This window comes from Hemicordylus capensis, chromosome 14 (assembly GCF_027244095.1).
Source record: "Hemicordylus capensis ecotype Gifberg chromosome 14, rHemCap1.1.pri, whole genome shotgun sequence".
Taxonomy (NCBI): Eukaryota; Metazoa; Chordata; class Lepidosauria; order Squamata; family Cordylidae; genus Hemicordylus; species Hemicordylus capensis.
The window spans coordinates 3,627,472-3,643,903 of NC_069670.1; the positions used below are offsets into that span (position 1 = coordinate 3,627,472).

Consider the following 16,432-nt stretch of genomic DNA (forward strand, 5'->3'; position numbering starts at 1 on the left):
TCTCCCATTCAAATGCATACTAGGGGACAGACCCTGCTTAACAAAGGGGACAATTCATGCTTGCTGCTGCAAGACCTGCTCTCCCTTCTCTCTTTTGTGCTCCTTGTCACTGGAAAAATTCCCTGCTTGTGCCTTTGGGGAATGTCTCCTTTTATCTCTTTCATTTCTTTTATTAATTTCTACCCTGCCTTTTTGTGTTTAAAAAGGTGCAGCTTGTAGTGAACAACAACAACAACAACAACAACAAAAACAATGATTCAGAATGATCCAAAATACAACAACAGGAAAACAGGCTAAAAATGGCAGCAAAACCAGGATAAAGCCAGTATAAAAGCCGTAAACAAAACACGGTTTCGTGGATGAAATACAATACCTCAAGGGCTTGACCTGCCCCCTCCCAAAAAGGATCATTTCACTGGCCATTTTTAAAAGGTGATTAAAGGAACCTGACAGGTTTCTTGGGGGAGACAGTTTCACAGTTCAGTTAAAAAATTAATAAGCACTAAGAACAAATGCAATAGGAGCAAAAGTCGAAAAATCCACCACAAACAGCAAGTGCCGCCTTTGTAAAGAAGCAGATGAAACCGTGGACCACCTAATCAGCTGTTGTAAAAAGATCTACAAACAAAGGCATGACAAAGTAGCAGGGATGATACACTGGAACATCTGCAAAAAATATAAGCTACCTGTAGCCAAAAATGGGTGGGACCATAAAATTGAAAAAGTTGAAGAAAATGAAGATGTAAAAATATTATGGGACTTCTGACTACAAACAGACAAACATCTGACACACAATACACCAGATATAACTGTAGTGGAGAAGAAAGAAAAACAAGTCAAAATAATCCACATAGCAATACCAGGGGACAGCAGAATAGAAGAAAAAGAAATAGAAAAAAATCACAAAATACAAAGATCTACAAATTGAATTGGAAAGGCTGTGGCAGAAAAAGACCCAAATAATCCCAGTGGTCATTGGCGCCCTGGGTGCAGTTCCAAAAGACCTAGAAGAGCACCTCAACACCATCAGGGCCACAGAAATCACCATCAGCCAATTACAAAAAGCAGCTTTACTGGGAACAGCCTCTATTCTGCGACAGTATCTATAATAATAACAGCAACAACATTGACAATAAAATTCAGCCATCCCAGGTCCTTGGGAAGGACTCGATGTCTGGATAAAACAAACCAGTCAATAACACCGGTCTGACTGTGTAAACAACAACTACAATAATAAAAGAAATGATAAATAAATAAATAATGCTTCATATAACACCCATCCATCCATCCATCCATCCATCCATCCATCCATCCATCCATCCATCCATCTATCTATCTATCTATCTATCTATCTATCTATCTATCTATCTATCTATCTATCTATCTGATTGTTAGAGGTTTATACTGCCTTTCATCAAAGCAATCTCAAGGCGGTTCCCAAAACGTTTACAGACAATACAATGGCGAGAGAGGATGGCACTTTGAATGGATACTACAGGCGGGCGGGCGGGCGTACAACCTTCCGTGACGTCTATCCATGGGGAATGCTTTAGATCAGGGATTCTCCATGCTGGGTCCCCAGTTGGTATCAGAATTCAACTCCCATCATCCCTAGCCCCAGTGGTCTGTGGTTGGGGATTATGGGAGTTGAAGTCCAAGGACATCTGGAGACCCAACGTTGAGAATCTCTGCTTTAGATGTTGATCCACGGCATGGGAATTGGGGTGTTACCAGTCCACCCTTCTTTTCGTCTCAGAAACAATGGAGGCTGTGTTTGCGAACAGGAACACATGATTCCTCATGTGGTCCTGGGCACAAGACAACCCCTATTTCCCTCACGGGAGGGAGGCCAAGTCTGGCCAGAGCAAGGGGCTTCCTTCCCCTTTCCAAATCTGTCTCCTTGCTCCTTATTTGTTCTCTTTCTTGCCCTCCCAATCTCTGAGAGGTTTCTCCACTAGATGCCCTCTGTATGTCTCACCATAGTATTTCGCCATGGGAGCCCCTATCTGCAGTTGGAAGTGGTACAGTCCAGACCCGGGTTTACCACCTCGGTGTGAACTAGGCCTATATCCCCACAATGTCTTAGACCAGTAGTAGAATAGAAGACCATTCCAAATTGTCTTTGCTGAGATTATAATATGATGCAATTTGTAGCTAGAGTGGTGTAGTGGTTAGAGCGTTGGACTAGGTCCGGGGAGACCGGAGTTCAAATCCCCATTCAGCCATGAAACCTATGCTGGCCAGTTACTTCCCTCTCAGCCTAACCTACCTCACAGGGTTGTTGTGAGGAGAAACCTAACTATGTACGATGTACTCTTTGGAGGAAGAGCGGGATATAAATGTAATAGAGAAATAAATAAATAATAATAAACATGACAAGGATTAGTAAGCGAGATTAAACTCCGACAAGCTATAACTAAAAATTTAATCACAATTCATCCAGTGTTATTGACCTAAATGTATTGTATTAGACTAACTATTCCTGGGTTCTGCTCTCTCTCTCTCTCTCTCTCTCTCTCTCTCTCTCTCACACCACCCCAAACTTCTGTTCCTACAACAATGTAAAACAAGTTAAAAACACAGAAAATAAAAACCTTAAAACAATTTGACACCCCAGTCAAATTTATTCATTCATTCAAAGTTTATTACAGTCTATGACCAGCACTACAAGGGGAAAAAAACACAATACAATTAAAATACAGTCAAATTAAAAAGCTCGGGTGAAGAGATATGTCTTTAAGTACTTTTAAAAAGTTGTCAGAGATGAGGAGGCTCTTATTTCCTCAGGGAGGGTATTCCAGAGTCTCAGGGCAGCAATTTGACCTGCAAAACCACAGGCTGTTGGGTTCTTGCCAGTTTGGGCCACATTTTTAGGGTGGCGATTGTCAGACGTTGCTGTGAATTGTTGTCGTCCGTTGTCTGCAGAAACGGATGTGAGTAACTTTGCAAGGCACATCTCTCTGCCTTAGTCTCCGGCTTGTCTAACTACACCCTCCGATAATGATATCTTAAGCGATCCAGTTGTTAAATTTGGAGCAGGCCCTTCTCAAAAACGAGAACATTGCTGTGCAGACCGGGACAAAAGTACCTGTTCTTACATAAAATAATAACATGGACCTGACAAGAGTGGGGTAAGAAAGAGGCCCACTGGTTTGAGTACGCCCATCAGAAGGTGGAATCTGTGTCTCCTTCTTGATTCTTTTTGGCAAGAGAACCTGCATTTTGTGGCGGTTTCTGAGTGTGGCCTTCCTCTTCTGTTGCAACTCCAGCTTACATCACACACCTGGCCTCACGAAATTCAGGGGCGGATATGTAAGAAAGGGTGATTTTTGCCATGCGGGGCCCTCACTGTGGACTCCAGCCCAGAAGCGGTAGAAAAGGAGCGATTTTGGCGGAGTCAGCTCTGGGAGATGGGAAGACCTTTGCAAATAAGGTTGCCCGAGAAAAACAATCTCTCTAACATGAACCTCTGGTAACTGCGCAACAAGGCGCCTTTTAAAAGTGGTGGTTCTCTTTATTTAGCAGGAGGAGAGCAGCTGGCCCTATCTGTCCCCAGCACAGCATCCCTCCAGTGGCTTTTGCTAGTGCCTAGCTCATGTTCCTTTCCCCCCCATTTTAAAGCTTGTGAGCCCTTTGGGGACAGGGAGCCATTATATTTATTTACTTATATCTATGTAAACCGCTTTGGGAACTTTGGTTGAAAAGCAGAATATAAATATTTGTCATATTCATATTCTCTTGCTTCGTAGAGACCCAGTTTCCTGAGCTGCAGGAAGATCTGGGAGCAGACATGAAAGGGCCAGCTTTCTTAGGCGAGAGAGATAGGAGTCTTCTGGTGGCCTTATATTTAACTTGCATGCAACTAGCTGACAAAATGCCATCACGTCCGCTCAAATCCAGCAGCATGCTCTCTTGTCCCTCTATCCCTGCACTCCAGCCAGGTGCAAAAATGCAGATTTTTGTCTCATTGGCCTGCTTCACACAACCATTTGAATCTAGGTCTAAAGTCAGTAACCAACATTTGCACGGTTGTGTGAATGCAGGAATCTCCGATTCATCTCGGGACACAAACCAACATCCGTAATCTTGGTGTGGGTTCACACAATCATGCTGATGCTGGTTATTGACCTTAAACCTAGATTCAAACAATTATTCTCTGAAGGGGTTCCTAAACTTTTGATAACAAAGCCACAGCATTTTTTTTTAAAAAATTAAACCTCGAGAATCCCAGGCTTAAAAAAAGGCAAGACACAGACAGACAGATTGATCCCTAGGTTATTTATTGCATTCTTTAGCTCTCCTTCCTTCATCTGTTCTCTGTCCTCACAAGTGCAATGCATACTCCTTCCCTTCTAGCTTCTCTCTCCCTCGTTTTATGTGTTTTTAAGACTGTGAGTCTGTAAACCAGAGTCTTGCCTTTTTCTGTCTTCATACATATGCCTCATACATATGAATTGAAAGGTTGAATAAAACAAATGAAAGGTTGAATAAAACAAATGCTGTTTAATTCTTTATATTCTGTTAGCTTTGAGGAGCTCTAGGAAAAGAGGAAGTTGCCTTCTACTGAGTCGCCTAGCTCAATATTGTCTACACCAGAACTGCTCAACTTTGGCCCTGGAAAGTTGGGAGCCTGGAACCTTCTGCATGCAAGCAGACAGGTGCTCTTCCCAGAGCAGCTCCATCCCCTAAAGGGAATCTCTTACAGTGTTCACATGCAGTCTCCCATTCAAATGCAAACCAGGGTGGACCCTGCTTAGCAAAGAGGACAACCCATGCTTGCTACCAGAAGACCGCTCTCCTCCCTTAGGCCAGCTCTCCTCCCTTTCCTGTAGTTTGTTCCAAGCACCTGGTATTCGGGGATATACTCCCTCTGGACATGGAGGCTCCATTTCTAGCTGCCACCCATAATAGTCATCTATGGTCCAAGTTATCTTAGAGAGTGCCTTCTTCTACATGATCCCCACTGCACGTTAAGGTCATCTGAAGAGGTCTGTCTCCAGTTAACACCAGTTCATTTGGTGGCGACTCAGAGGCGGGGCCTTCTCTGTAGCTGCTCCAGGGCTGTGGAATGCACTCCCAACAGAAATCCGCAATCTGAATTCTTTATTTACCTTCAAGAGAGCCCTTAAAACCTATCTGTTTGGCCTGGCCTTCCAGGGTTTTTAATTAGTTTTAATCATTTTAATGTTATAACCTGGTTTCCAGGTTGTTGTTTTTTTAAAAATTGTTCTGGTTGTTTAATTGGGTTTTTTAAAATGATGTTTTAATTGTTAATTGATGTTTTATATTGTTTATATTTCTGTTTTAACTGTTATTGGTTTTAATGGTTTTGTTTTAATTGTAAACCGCCCCGAGCCACTTTGGAAGGGTGGTATAAAAATCAAATCAAATCAAATCAAATCAATCAATAAAGGCCTCTCCAGGGAAAGTGTCTGATCTAAGTGTTAGAAAGGGCATAGCCATGTATAATGGGCAGCACCATGTTTCTCCCAGTTTCCCAACAGTCACCTGTTGTTCTACATGACCCGTACCCTCAGCTGAGGTGGAATTATACCCTTAGCTGTATAAAATGAAAAATACGTGCAGAGGACACAATATCATGTTCTTTCTAACCCTAATGCAACATGAAATTACCACCTCAGAAGAGGTATTATTAATTCAGGTGTGGTGTAATTAGTACTCAGTAACATATATCTTAAAGGGAAGGCTTTTTTTTTTAATTGGACATTAACCAAATCCTTGAACTCTGCATTTAAACCTTCCAGCTGTATTCTATTATATTTCAGTATCTGGTATTTGACATTCAGTATTGGATACTACTTGACAGTTGACATCCAATCGCATTCAACAATATGCAATCGTTGAGGTGCAGTGGTACACAGCTTATGATACATTCCTATTTGATGCCTGCCGAATCAGTTGAGGCCTACCAAAAATTCTAAAGTACATATATTTCAAATATTTGGATAAAATTTAGCCTTCAAACATAAATTTGAAATTTTCGCATTAGAAATTTGAGCAGTGAAACCGAAAATGCGGGCAAACTTTGAATATTTGAGAATATTCTTTTCATCCCTACACATTTTCTTCAGTTCACATATGATTTCCTGATTTTACACTTTACCTCTAAGCCACCGATAAAATGAACACTTGAGTTGTAGTCCAACAACATCTGGGCACCCAAGTTTCAGCACCCCTGGCTTAGTCTTTAATGGGTGCTGCATTTCTTGCAAAGACTGAAGTATGCCTTGGTGTGATCCTGTAAAATTGGGGCCACACACAGTTCCCAAATAGAGATGTGCACGAAACAAATTTTTTAAATCATTTTGAACTCGAATCACACTCCAAAAATTCATTTTGAATTCGAATCAAATTCAAATCTGGTCCAGAAATTTGATTAAAATTCAAATCAAATTCAAATCAATTTGATCCTGTTTTTGTGTCTTTTTAAACCAATCAGGGAGCCTGATTGGTTTTTTAAAAGGTGCCAAATGGCTCTCGATTCGAATTGCCCTTTAAAGGGATGATTCAAGTTTTAAAGCAAGAGTTGCACATTCTTAACACAGATCAGATGACGCTTTCGCTCTTTGGAGGTCTTGTGAATGTGTCTTCCTTGGTCAATGCAAAACACTACAGTGGAATACAAGGACACTAGGAACAGATGAAGCTGCTTCTACTAAGTCAGACCCTTGGTCCACCTAGCTTAGTATTGTCTACACCAGGGCTTCTCAACGTCTGGGTCCCCAGATGTTATTGGACTTCAGCTCCCATAATCCCCAGCCCCAGTGGCCTTTGGTTGGTAATTATGGGAGTTGAAGTCTAATTACATCTGGGACCTACAGGTTGAGAAGCCCTGGTCTACACAGACTGGCAGAGGCTTCTCCAAGGTTGAAGGCAGGAGTCTCAGTCCTATCTTGGAGATGCCGGGGAGGGAACCTGGGACCTTCTGCATGCAAGCATGCAGATGCTCTTCCCAGAGTGGCCCCATCCCCTAATGGGAATATCTTACAGTGCTCACTTGTAGCCTCCCATTCAAATGCAAACCAAGGCAGACCCTGCTCAGCAAAGGGGACCACTCAAGCTTGTGACCACAAGACCAGCTCTCCCATCAATGGGAGACTACAAAAACTGAAGTCAGCCCAGCACTGATACACATCAACAGCTGACAACACAATTTTTTTCTAATCATCTTGCACTCTACAGCTGTGCAGAAAATCTGGCTGGCTGGCTAAGGGGTAGGTGTACTCCCATTTCCACCCATGCTTCTGGATGAGAAGAGGCCCGAAATAGCATCTGTGGCTAATGATAGTAAAAGTAGATGGAGTCCCACCTTGCTTGGTTAGTTATTTGGCTGGATTCGACGTGATCTCCCCTCCCCTTGATGAAAAATGCATATCAAAGTAGCAGAACTCGGTCAACCAGGTTGGAGCGAATCACGTCCACACAAGGTACCAGCATAACTGGAGAAAAGAGAGAACATTCAAAAGATGGGACAAGAATCCCCCTCCCAATGGTAAGCTGTTAGGGGGGAAAGAAGTCAGCCCAGAAAAACCATACGAATGTAAGAACTGCCCTGCTGATTAGACCAAAGGTCCCAATAGAGTCGAGTTCCAAAACGGCAGCCATCTAAGCTCGCAAGAAAGCACTGCCCATCCCAGCACCTGTTTTTCAGGGGTATACTGCTGCTGTTTCTGGAAGTTCCACAAGGCTGCCACATCCCACAGCTATGGATAGACACATCTTCCCCCATGAATTGGTCTCTTTGCATTTCAAGGCAGCTCAGCTAGCCGCCATCTTGTTGTGATGAGGATCCTCTGGAGTTTCAACCATGTTAACCAAGATGTTTCGGTTGGAGTTAGCTGGTTCTTCCCTTTCTTCTTATGCTCCAACTGTGAGCAGAATTGCATATGATCGATGTTCTCTCTGGCTGTGCCGGGACCATCCATGGATGTTTTGTCTCTTCCTTGATCACCACATTTGGCTGATGGGATCATAGTTTGGTGGTAGAGCATCTGCTTTGCATGCAGAAGGTCCCAGGTTCGATCCCTGTCATCTCCAGATAGGGCTGAGAAAGATTCCTTCTGACTGTGGACAGTCAGAATAGACAATACTGAACTAGGTGGACCAGTGATCCAGCTAGCTCAGCCTTCATTAGGAGATACCTTCTTATGAGGAGATGAGACCATAGCTCAGTGATATGCAAAAGGTCCCAGGGTCTGCCCTGGTTTGCAAATTGGGTATGATCAGTGTTCTCTCTAGCTGTGCTGGGACCATCATTGGTTTTCTGGGACCATCATTAGATATGTTCTTCCACTTGCTTGATCACCAAGTTTGGCTACTTTCCCTTAAACATGGGGAAAAGGGAATCTACTGTCTAGGTCAAGGAAGTTGGTTCTACAGAGCAACAGATGGCATTTCTGGACTCCATAAAATGTGACAAGTAAAGTGAAGATGTGGGTACTGAGAAACCGCTTAATAGCCCATTTGGAGAAGAAGAAAATGTAACAGACAGGGCTGGGTTGAACATGACACCATCTGAAGAGGGTGTTACCATTCACAGGCCTAATTACGTAGTGTATAAAAATGCACCTGCACCATGGGTCTCTTCATCCTGCTTCACTGGAGCCTACGAACTGTTGCTTCTACCGACCTGGGTGAGTTGAAATTTCATGATCTCTTGTCATCTGGTGGAGGCGAGAGTGGAAAGAGTTTGAGTGTGTGTGTGTGTATAATCGAGAGTAAGGCGAGAGTGGAAGGATTTTTCGTGTGTGTTGAGGAGCCTACAAGGAACTAGTCTGGCTAATAGTCTGAGGGCTATGGGCCACCTCCAGCCTAAGAGGCAAGATGCCTCTAAATACCAGTTGCAGGGAAGTAACAGCAGGAGAGAGGGCATGCCCTCATCTCTTTCCTGTGGGCTTCTCAGAGGCATCTGGTGGGCCACTGAGGGAAACAGGATGCTGGACTAAATGGGCCTGATCCAGCAGGGCTCTTTTATGTTCTTAATGAGAGTATTATAGAGTTGGGGAAATGGACAGAACAGGTGAAGCAAAACTACCAGCGGGGTAGGTTTCCTTCTCTACAACCAAGACCTAAAGCCTCTGCTGGTTTTCTGTTTAGAAAAGAATAAAGACTTTAGATCCGGAGACAAGACAGTGGCTTATGGAGAGAAGGATATTTCCCCCCTCCTCTGCCCTTTCTTTTTTGCACTGATGTAGAATGAACTTATGGAACTCCTTGCCACAAGATGTGGGGATGGCCACTATCTTGCTAGACTTAAAAAGAGAAGAAAAAATGATTAGGCAGATTCATGGATGGGCCAATCAACGACAGTTTCACGATAGTAGACCAGTAGTAGACCAGATAGTAGACCACAGTGAATCAATGGTCTGTGGGGTACCTCCGTGGCTGGAAGCAGTATACCTATGAAACCCTCCCTTCATGCTACATGTATGAATAAGCCCAGCGAGCCTCAACAGTTCTCCTCCCTGTCTATCTTTCCTAAAAAGGCTATTTCTAAATAGCAGATGTGAATTATACTAAATATAGTTCTGGGAATCTGATGAAGACCTTCCTGCTGGGGTCTGTGGTGAAATGCTAAAATACTTTATTAAAAATTAACTTAAAAAAAATCTTCTGCCCAACCCATCACAGGTCCTTTCCTCATTAACCAAAGCCGTTTAGAGCCAGATAGCCAGTGTACGGCCCTAGAAAATACTGAGCCTGCATTAACCATAGTTTTTTTTATTGAACCAGTCCTATCAGAACCTTCTGGAAGATGTCTCACCTTCTTGACAGCATCTGCACCATCATTGGTGTCTTCGACAAGTATGCCCAGCGGCAGAGAGATGGCTTCACCCTGACCCGGAAGGAGATGAAGAAGCTGATCCAGAAGGAGTTTGCTGAAGTCATAGAGGTGAGAAGCAGCTCCCATGGAAGATGGGCCATGAAGCGTGGGAGCTAGAGAGTTGGCCAACTTTACTTCGTCATGCCACCAGGGAGATGGCTTTTAGAAATAAAACCAAGTAGACGTCTAGAATTTTCCTCCTCCTTTTCCTCCTCTTCCTCCTCCTCCTTTCCCTCCTCCTCCTTTTCTTCTTCCTCCTCCTCCTCCTCCTCTTCCAGGTTTTACGACAGATAAGATGAATACAGAATTCCTCCCTCTATCTATCTATCTATCTATCTATCTATCTATCTATCTATCTATCTATTTTATTCGATTTCTATACTGCCCTTCCAAAAATGACTCAGGGCAGTTTACACAGAGAAACAACAAATAAATAAGATAAACAAAATGGATCCCTGTCCCCAAAGGGCTCACAATCTCGAAAGAAACATAAGACAGACACCGGCAACAGTCACTGGAAGTACCGTGCTGGAGGTGGATAGGGGCAGTTACACTTCCCCTGCTAAATAAAGAGAATCACCACATTAAAAGGAGCCTCTTTGCCAAGTTAGCAGGGGTCCTGCTCTATGATTGAGGGTTCTGTTCCTTGGGGTGGGTGGGTGGCGAATAGTGATGATGGAACATTAGGGCTATGGGAATTGGGGAGTTAGTTTCCCTGATGACCCCAAATTGCAAAAAAAAAAAAAAAAAAAAAAAAAAATCAGCTGAAAGTAGCCGTTTCCCCCACACATGACCTCCCAAAGTGCCCCACCATGCTCCCAAGTAGTCCACACTTCCAAAAATGGGCTGAAAATATCTGTTTTTGCCCCCTTTTTTGCAAATGAGCCATAAAATGACTCCCCAAAACAAAATGGCGGCTGGAAATGAACTTTGAGGTCATTTCCAACCACCCTGACCCCTGTATACATGGGTTTAACCCTCCCCACCTGGTTTTTCCATGTATATTGCGGTTGGGTGCGAATTACCCAACTACGGATATGTGAAACTGTGAGTGCTAGACCTGCGATTAACGAGGTCTTCCTGTATTTATATACCCCAAGCAGTTTACATAGATATAAATAAATAAAATGGCTCCCTGTCCCCAAAGGGCTCACAATCTTATAAAGAAACATGAGATAGACCCCAGCCACAGCCACTGGAGGGATGCTGTGCTGGGGCTGGATAGGGCCAGTTGCTCTCCCCCCTGCTAAATGAAGATAATTGCCACTTTTAAAAGGTGCCCCTTTGCTCTTTTAGCAGGGGTAAATCCCTCGGGATCATCCCTAGAGAAAAGTATATAGCTGCATTTGGAGGATTCTGCTGTAGAGAAAGCAGAAGTGTCTGCCACCTTTTTACAAGAGTGCCTCCTTCTTCATAAACACCATTGCCCCTTCAGATCATCGAGGGAGGTCGGGTTGTGGTTACCACTGGCTCACTGGTTGGTGGCCCCAAACCAGGCCTTCTCTAGGGTTGCCCCAGTACTCTGGAGCGTGCTTCCAAATGAAATCAGACCCTCTCCCCGTCTCCGGTTGCTTGTAAGCGACTTTTGAAAATGCCCCTATTTTATCAGGCATTTAATCTATCATGTTTGAAAGCTTTCTTGATGGTAATTTTAATACGTTTTACATGATTTGTTTGAATTGTTGTGTTTTAATTTGTAAACTGCTCTGAGATGTTATATGGGGTGCAATAGAAATGCAATTAAACAAACAAACAAACAAATCCCTGACCCTGGGTAGCTCAACTGGACTGGGAGGGATCACATGGGAAGGGGAGAGGAAAGGGCCCTATCCAAGCAATGGGCCCTATACAACCCCAGTACATCATCCCTCCAGTGGCTGCTGCTGGAGTCTCCATTGTGTTTCCTTATAGACTGCAGGTCTTTGCAGAAAGGGAATCTCCTTCTCACACATAGATTATGTGTGTGTATGTGTGTGTAGAATCTCCTTCTCCTTCTCCTTCTCCTTCTCCTTCTCCTTCTTCTCCTCCTCCTCCTCCTCTGCCTCCTCCCCCCTCTCCCTCTCCTCCTTCTCCTCCTCCCCTCCCCTCTCCCTCTTCTCCTCCTTCTTCTCCCCTCCCCTCCCCTCCTCTCCCCTCCCTTCCCCTCTTCTTCTCCTTCTCCTCCTCCTCCTCCTCCACCACCTCCTTTGCCTCATCCTCCTCCCCTCCCCTCTCCCTCTCCTCCTCCCCCGTCTTCTCCTTCTTCTCCTTCTCCTCCTCCTCTGCCTCCTCCTCCCCTCTCCCTCCCTCCCTCCTCCTCCTCCTCCTCCTCCTCCTCCTTGTCAGGCACAACATTGGCTCTCCAGTTGGTGTTGGGCTACAGCTCCTATCATCCCCAGCCAACATGGTGAGGAATTATGGAAATTGTAGTCCAATCTCTGCAGGAGGACCAAGGCTGTGGTCCTTCTTATGTAAACCACTATGAGAACATTCATTGAAAGGTTGCATAGACAGAGGAGGAAGAGGAGGAGGAGGAGGCAGTCTGCCTGTACCTGCTGCACACAGAGAGATTTATTGTACCCCCAGGAAATATATAAGCCCTCCCTCCACATACACAGATCCTGCACCATAAAGGAGCACAATTTGCATCAATACTCTAAATAATATTAATAATGAAGAAGAAAATCAAAGCAGTTCAGCTCAGGCCCACTGTATCAAAGGCAATGTAGTTGGATGGAAATAGAAATCAACAAAGGTCAAGGCTAATTCCCTTTCTCTATGGATTTCCTATCTTTCAGGACCCCCGTGATCCTCAGACAGTTGAGCTGATACTTCAGCAGCTGGACATCAATGGAGATGGATGGGTGGACTTCAACGAGTGCCTGCTCCTCTTCTTCAAAGTGGCCAGGGCTTGCTATGGCCTGAGGCCCCGACACACTGAGCAGCAGAGAAGGAGCCAACAACGTGATTCTGACCTCCAAGCTGGTGAGCAGCAGAGAAGGGACAGTCAATGTATCTCTGATCCCAGAGACCATGAGCAATATCGAAGGAACCAACAACATGGATCTCAAGTTCCTGAACAACAGAGGATGTCCCAACATGAGTTTAACCCCCGAGATACTGAGCAGCAGAGGAGGTCCCGACAACGTGATTACAGTCCCCAAGACATTCAGCAGCAGCAGCAGCAGCAGCAGCAGCAGCAGCAGCAGCAGCAGCAGCAGCAGCAGCAGCAGCAAAGAAACCAACAGCGTGAATCCGATCCCCAAGAAATAGAGCAGCAAAGAAGGTCCCAACAACGTGAGTTTGACCCCCAAGACAGTGAACAGCAGAGGAGGTCCCAACGACGTGAGTTTGACCCCCAAGATAGTGAGCAGCAGAGAAGGTCCCAACGACGTGAGTTTGACCCCCAAGATGGTGAGCAACAAAGAAGGTCCCAACGACGTGAGTTTGACCCCCAAGACAGTGAGCAGCAGAGGAGGTCCCAACGATGTGAGTTTGATCCCCAAGATGGTGAGCAGCAGAGAAGGTCCCAACGACGTGAGTTTGACCCCCAAGACAATGAGCAGCAGAGAAGGTCCCAACGACGTGAGTTTGACCCCCAAGACAATGAGCAGCAGAGAAGGTCCCAACAACGTGAGTTTGACCCCCAAGATAGTGAGCAACAAAGAAGGTCCCAACGGCGTGAGTTTGACCCCCAAGATAGTGAGCAGCAGAGGAGGTCCCAACGACGTGAGTTTGACCCCCAAGACAATGAGCAGCAGAGAAGGTCCCAACGACGTGAGTTTGACCCCCAAGACAATGAGCAGCAGAGAAGGTCCCAACGACATGAGTTTGACCCCCAGGACAATGAGCAGCAGAGGAGGTCCCAACGACGTGAGTTTGACCCCCAAGACAGTGAGCAGCAGAGGAGGTCCCAACGACGTGAGTTTGACCCCCAAGATAGTGAGCAGCAGAGAAGGTCCCAACGACGTGAGTTTGACCCCCAAGATAGTGAGCAGCAGAGGAGGTCCCAACGACGTGAGTTTGACCCCCAAGACAATGAGCAGCAGAGGAGGTCCCAACGACGTGAGTTTGACCCCCAAGATAGTGAGCAGCAGAGGAGGTCCCAACGACGTGAGTTTGACCCCCAAGACAATGAGCAGCAGAGGAGGTCCCAACGACGTGAGTTTGACTCCCAGGACAGTGAGCAGCAGAGAAGGTCCCAACGATGTGAGTTTGACCCCCAAGATGGTGAGCAGCAGAGGAGGTCCCAACGACGTGAGTTTACCTCCCAGGACAGTGAGCTGCACAGGAGGTCCCAACAATGTGAGTTTGACCCCCAAGACAGTGAGCAGCAGAGAAGGTCCCAACTACATAACATTGACCCCCAAGACAATGAACAGCAGAGAAGGTCCCAACGACGTGAGTTCGACCCCCAAGACAATGAGCAGCAGAGGAGGTCCCAACGACGTGAGTTTGACCCCCAAGACAATGAGCAGCAGAGGAGGTCTGAGCGACTTGAGTTTGACACCCAAGATAGTGAGCAGCGGAGGAGGTCCCAACGACGTGAGTTTGACCCCCAAGAAAGTGAGCAGCGGAGGAGGTCCCAACGACGTGAGTTTGACCCCCAAGATAGTGAGCAGCAGAGAAGGTCCCAACGACGTGAGTTTGACCCCCAAGATAGTGAGCAGCGGAGGAGGTCCCAACGACGTGAGTTTGACCCCCAAGACAATGAGCAGCGGAGGAGGTCCCAACGATGTGAGTTTGACCCCCAAGATAGTGAGCAGCAGAGAAGGTCCCAACGGCGTGAGTTTGACCCCCAAGATAGTGAGCAGCAGAGAAGGTCCCAACGACGTGAGTTTGACCCCCAAGATAGTGAGCAGCAGAGGAGGTCCCAACGACGTGAGTTTGACCCCCAAGATAGTGAGCAGCAGAGGAGGTCCCAACGACGTGAGTTTGACCCCCAAGACAGTGAGCAGCAGAGAAGGTCCCAACGGCATGAGTTTGACCCCCAAGACAATGAGCAGCACAGGAGGTCCCAACGACGTGAGTTTGACCCCCAAGACAGTGAGCAGCAGAGAAGGTCCCAACGACGTGAGTTTGACCCCCAAGACAGTGAGCAGCAGAGGAGGTCCCAACGACGTGAGTTTGACCCCCAAGATAGTGAGCAGCAGAGGATGTCCCAACGACGTGAGTTTGACCCCCAAGAAAGTGAGCAGCGGAGGAGGTCCCAACGACGTGAGTTTGACCCCCAAGACAATGAGCAGCGGAGGAGGTCCCAACGATGTGAGTTTGACCCCCAAGACAGTGAGCAGCAGAGAAGGTCCCAACGACGTGAGTTTGACCCCCAAGACAGTGAGCAGCAGAGGATGTCCCAACGACGTGAGTTTGACCCCCAAGACAGTGAGCAGCAGAGGAGGTCCCAACGACATGAGTTTGACCCCCAAGACAGTGAGCAGCAGAGGAGGTCCCAACGACGTGAGTTTGATCCCCAAGACGGTGAGCAGCAGAGAAGGTCCCAACGATGTGAGTTTGACCCCCAAGACAATGAGCAGCAGAGAAGGTCCCAAGAACGTGAGTTTGACCCCCAAGATAGTGAGCAGCAGAGAAGGTCCCAACGGCGTGAGTTTGACCCCCAAGATAGTGAGCAACAAAGAAGGTCCCAACGGCGTGAGTTTGACCCCCAAGATAGTGAGCAACAAAGAAGGTCCCAACGGCGTGAGTTTGACCCCCAAGACAATGAGCAGCAGAGAACATCCCAACGACGTGAGTTTGGCCCCCAAGTTAGTGAGCAGCAGAGGAGGTCCCAACCGCGTGATTACAGCCCCCGAAACTTTGAGCAAGAGCAGGAAAGAACCCAGCAACATGATTCTGATCTCCGAAACAGTGGGCAGCTGAGACGGTCTCAAGAACCTGACCGTGAACAGCAAAGGCTAGCTGAGCAACGTGGCTCTGATCTTCAAGAGCCTGAATGGAGGAGGCCCCTGCCATGTGATCGTCCGCGCCGTGCCTCTGAACAGAGTGGAAACCGACGACATGACCCTGAAGGAAGAGAGAACCGGAGGCAACGTGAACTGGAGCAACGCAGTCTAGAACGCAGTGCGGGATCTGAAACCCAGGACCCAGAATGCCGTGTGTTTTTCATTTCGTGTAACTAAAGGAGTGTTTCTGCTTATGTCGAGGGTACAGGTAGTGAGGGACAATTTGGCATTGTTAGAATCTTGCAGCATTGCCATGCATTCCTAAGTTTAGAAAAAGATGTGGCAATCTTCTTCCCTCCCCATTCCTCCCCTCTCCTCCAGCTTGCTAGTTGCCTGCCTTCCTCTCTTTCTCCATTCTCATTTAAAATAAGTGAAATGAAACATCAACCTAATACCTGCTAAAGCCAGAAAGCATTCCTGTTAAAGCCAGGAAGCATACATAAAACCAGGAAGCATACATAAAGCCAGGAAGCATACATAAAGCCAGGAAGCAAACATAAAAATGAAATGTGCACAATAGTGTGCACAATAAAAGAGACATTTTGAAATGTTTTGTGTTCAAGTGATATGATATGGGCATGATCCAGTTCCATGAAGGGTGGAATATCCACAGGCAGCTGTGGTCTTGGGGTCAAATTCACAGTCTTGT

At 46.2% G+C, this 16,432-nt stretch overlaps 1 protein-coding gene across 1 annotated transcript; it reads left to right on the forward strand.

The window, feature by feature from the left end:
- The first annotated feature begins 8,330 nt into the window (after nucleotides 1-8,330).
- On the forward strand, nucleotides 8,331-15,960 carry LOC128337249 (trichohyalin-like). The gene is made up of 3 exons (XM_053278028.1): nucleotides 8,331-8,654; nucleotides 9,754-9,913; nucleotides 12,622-15,960. The coding sequence occupies exons 1-3, from the start codon at nucleotides 8,584-8,586 to the stop codon at nucleotides 15,958-15,960; spliced, it is 3,570 nt and encodes a 1,189-aa protein (XP_053134003.1). The 5' UTR covers nucleotides 8,331-8,583.
- The last annotated feature ends 472 nt before the right edge of the window (nucleotides 15,961-16,432 follow it).

Coding starts and splice junctions, on each gene's coding strand:
- LOC128337249 (XM_053278028.1), top strand. CDS start 8,584: ATGCACCTGCACCATGGGTCTCTTCATCCTGCTTCACTGGAGCCTACG. Junction 8,655..9,753: donor TGTTGCTTCTACCGACCTGG/GTGAGTTGAAAT, acceptor TTATTGAACCAG/TCCTATCAGAACCTTCTGGA. Junction 9,914..12,621: donor AGTTTGCTGAAGTCATAGAG/GTGAGAAGCAGC, acceptor CCTATCTTTCAG/GACCCCCGTGATCCTCAGAC.